The 2053-nt window shown below is 35.4% G+C and overlaps 1 protein-coding gene across 1 annotated transcript in view; it reads right to left on the bottom strand.

Annotated features, from left to right (window-relative positions):
• Positions 1-1360: 1360 nt before the first annotated feature.
• Positions 1361-2053, bottom strand: part of LOC115033358 (beta-hexosaminidase subunit beta-like) — a 5651-nt gene continuing 4958 nt past the window's right edge. Inside the window, exon 2 of the mRNA XM_029485733.1 lies at positions 1361-1768. Within this exon, the coding sequence (XP_029341593.1) occupies positions 1508-1768 (261 nt within the window). The 3' untranslated portion in view covers positions 1361-1507. The remainder of the gene's footprint in view (positions 1769-2053) is intronic.

The raw sequence follows: 2053 nt of genomic DNA, 5'->3' as shown, positions 1-2053 counted from the left end.
TTATTTTAGTTTTTTATTCTATAAATATAAAAATAATTTTATTTATTGGGTAAAAAAGCTTTTATAGGTAAGGATTTAAAACTTGTAACAAGGTTCCACGTATGTAGGTTATTCTGTAGGTAACCAAAAAATCTCAAAAATATAAAACACAGTTTTTTTTATAGTTATTTTATATTCAGACATGTAGGACATTTCGAACAATTTTGTTGAACTTTAACTTTAAAATGTATAGCATAATGTCAGTCATATACCAGCTACTTCTACTTTTGTATTTATTCTCTCTTAAGCCAATTAACGCATGTTGGATAAGTATATTATGTAAAGTACATATTTGCAATAAGAGGTTTATAATGTGATATCCATGTGAATACGAATGTAAATAAATTTTGTCATCGAATGGTATGAAACGTATGAAGTAATTCGCTATTGGCTTTCTAAATGTATAATACAATACATTCCCTGCAGTGAGTCGTTGGTACACGAGTAGCCTCTCGTGATCCACAAGCGGCGGATAGGCTCACGAGTGACCTGCTGTAACCCAAGTTGACTCACGCTATCAAAATCCTAGATGCACCATTGAATATTTATTATTAATATGAAAAAAAAATTAGTAGGTGGGTAAGTAGGTACTTGAGTTTGTATAGTAAATTTACTAATTGTATAGTTTGTTACCAATCGATGTAGGTACCTACGAAACGAATGCACCTAGTAATTCGCTAGCGGCTTTCTAATATACATTCCCTGAAGTGAGTCGTTTCTATACATGAATGGCCTCTCGTGAGCTAAGCAGACCCACACTACTAAAATCCTGAGCACGGCACTGAATTTTTTTTATTATTATAGTCGTACTTGGCGATGCTTCGGTTACGTCATTATTATATTATTGGCGGCGGCGGCTTCGGTGTGCCGACATGTGGTGTTCCGACGAGGCATATTATTTATAATATTATTATGTCGTATTAGAGAACGTTACCCAGACAAACGAACCGACGCAAAATGGCTAACAGGACCGTTCTAAATGTGTTGCTCGTGAAAAATATGCGTATAATACATATTATGTCTTCAGCGATTTTTTTTTTATAGTTTTTTGCGAATCAGAACGCGACTTGTCTTGAAATTTACCAAATTATGTTCACGGCTTATATTAATTAATTAAATTCCCCTTTATAATTAATAATTATTTATAATATATTTCGTATTTAACTAACGTCTACTATACAATGTTTTCACGAATTAGAACTCTCTAAATCATATTTTTACCAATCCGAATGGAATAAAAATTCAAAAGCCTTTGAAAATAGTGATATTATATTATTATTTTGTCTAATAATAATTTTTTCTAACGGTATTTCATATTCATCTCTACAATATATAGTTATAGTCCTTATCCAATATAAGATATACGACAGTAATATGGTTCTAGTAATGACAATAGCTAGGTCCGTTTGCTGGCTGAGCGGGTATTCCTCTCCGCCTCATCCTGCAAACGTGTTCCTCGATCCTGTACCTACTTGGCTTCAGTCTCGTTTAGCGTGTATGACCACAGCACTTCGGCCACGGCGCTGGTCCTGGGCCACGTGCGCGGCAATAAGTTCGTTTCGTCCACGAACTCGCCCCAAATGCACGCCGTGCCTCCCAAAAACAAACGGTTATCGCCGACCTCGGAGGTCGGGTCGCACCTGTAGAAGTTCGTCCAGTCCGCTCCGTACTTGATGTAGTTCAAGTACCAGCAACTGGAAAACAGCGCCGGGTGTCCGCTTTTCATTACCTGCAATGGCGAAACCGGAAATGCTTTTAGGAGAGTCGTATAGATTTTCATATATGCGCGAAAACATATACGAATAGATAATAATATTATCACGGTCGACAGTCTTGTAAAGTACTTGAGCATAAGTATTTGAGTAAAAGTATTCAAATACTTTTTAAGTACTCAAATACATTTGAAAAAAGTACTCGGGCACAGTATTTGAATACTTTTTTGAGAGTATCTGTATTTAAAATCAAATACTATTTTTAAATACTTTTTTCGTCTTACTTTATTTACAGGGACGCC

This window comes from Acyrthosiphon pisum, chromosome X (genome assembly GCF_005508785.2).
Source record: "Acyrthosiphon pisum isolate AL4f chromosome X, pea_aphid_22Mar2018_4r6ur, whole genome shotgun sequence".
In the NCBI taxonomy this organism is placed as follows: domain Eukaryota; kingdom Metazoa; phylum Arthropoda; class Insecta; order Hemiptera; family Aphididae; genus Acyrthosiphon; species Acyrthosiphon pisum.
This window is presented reverse-complemented; position numbering and strand designations above follow the sequence as displayed.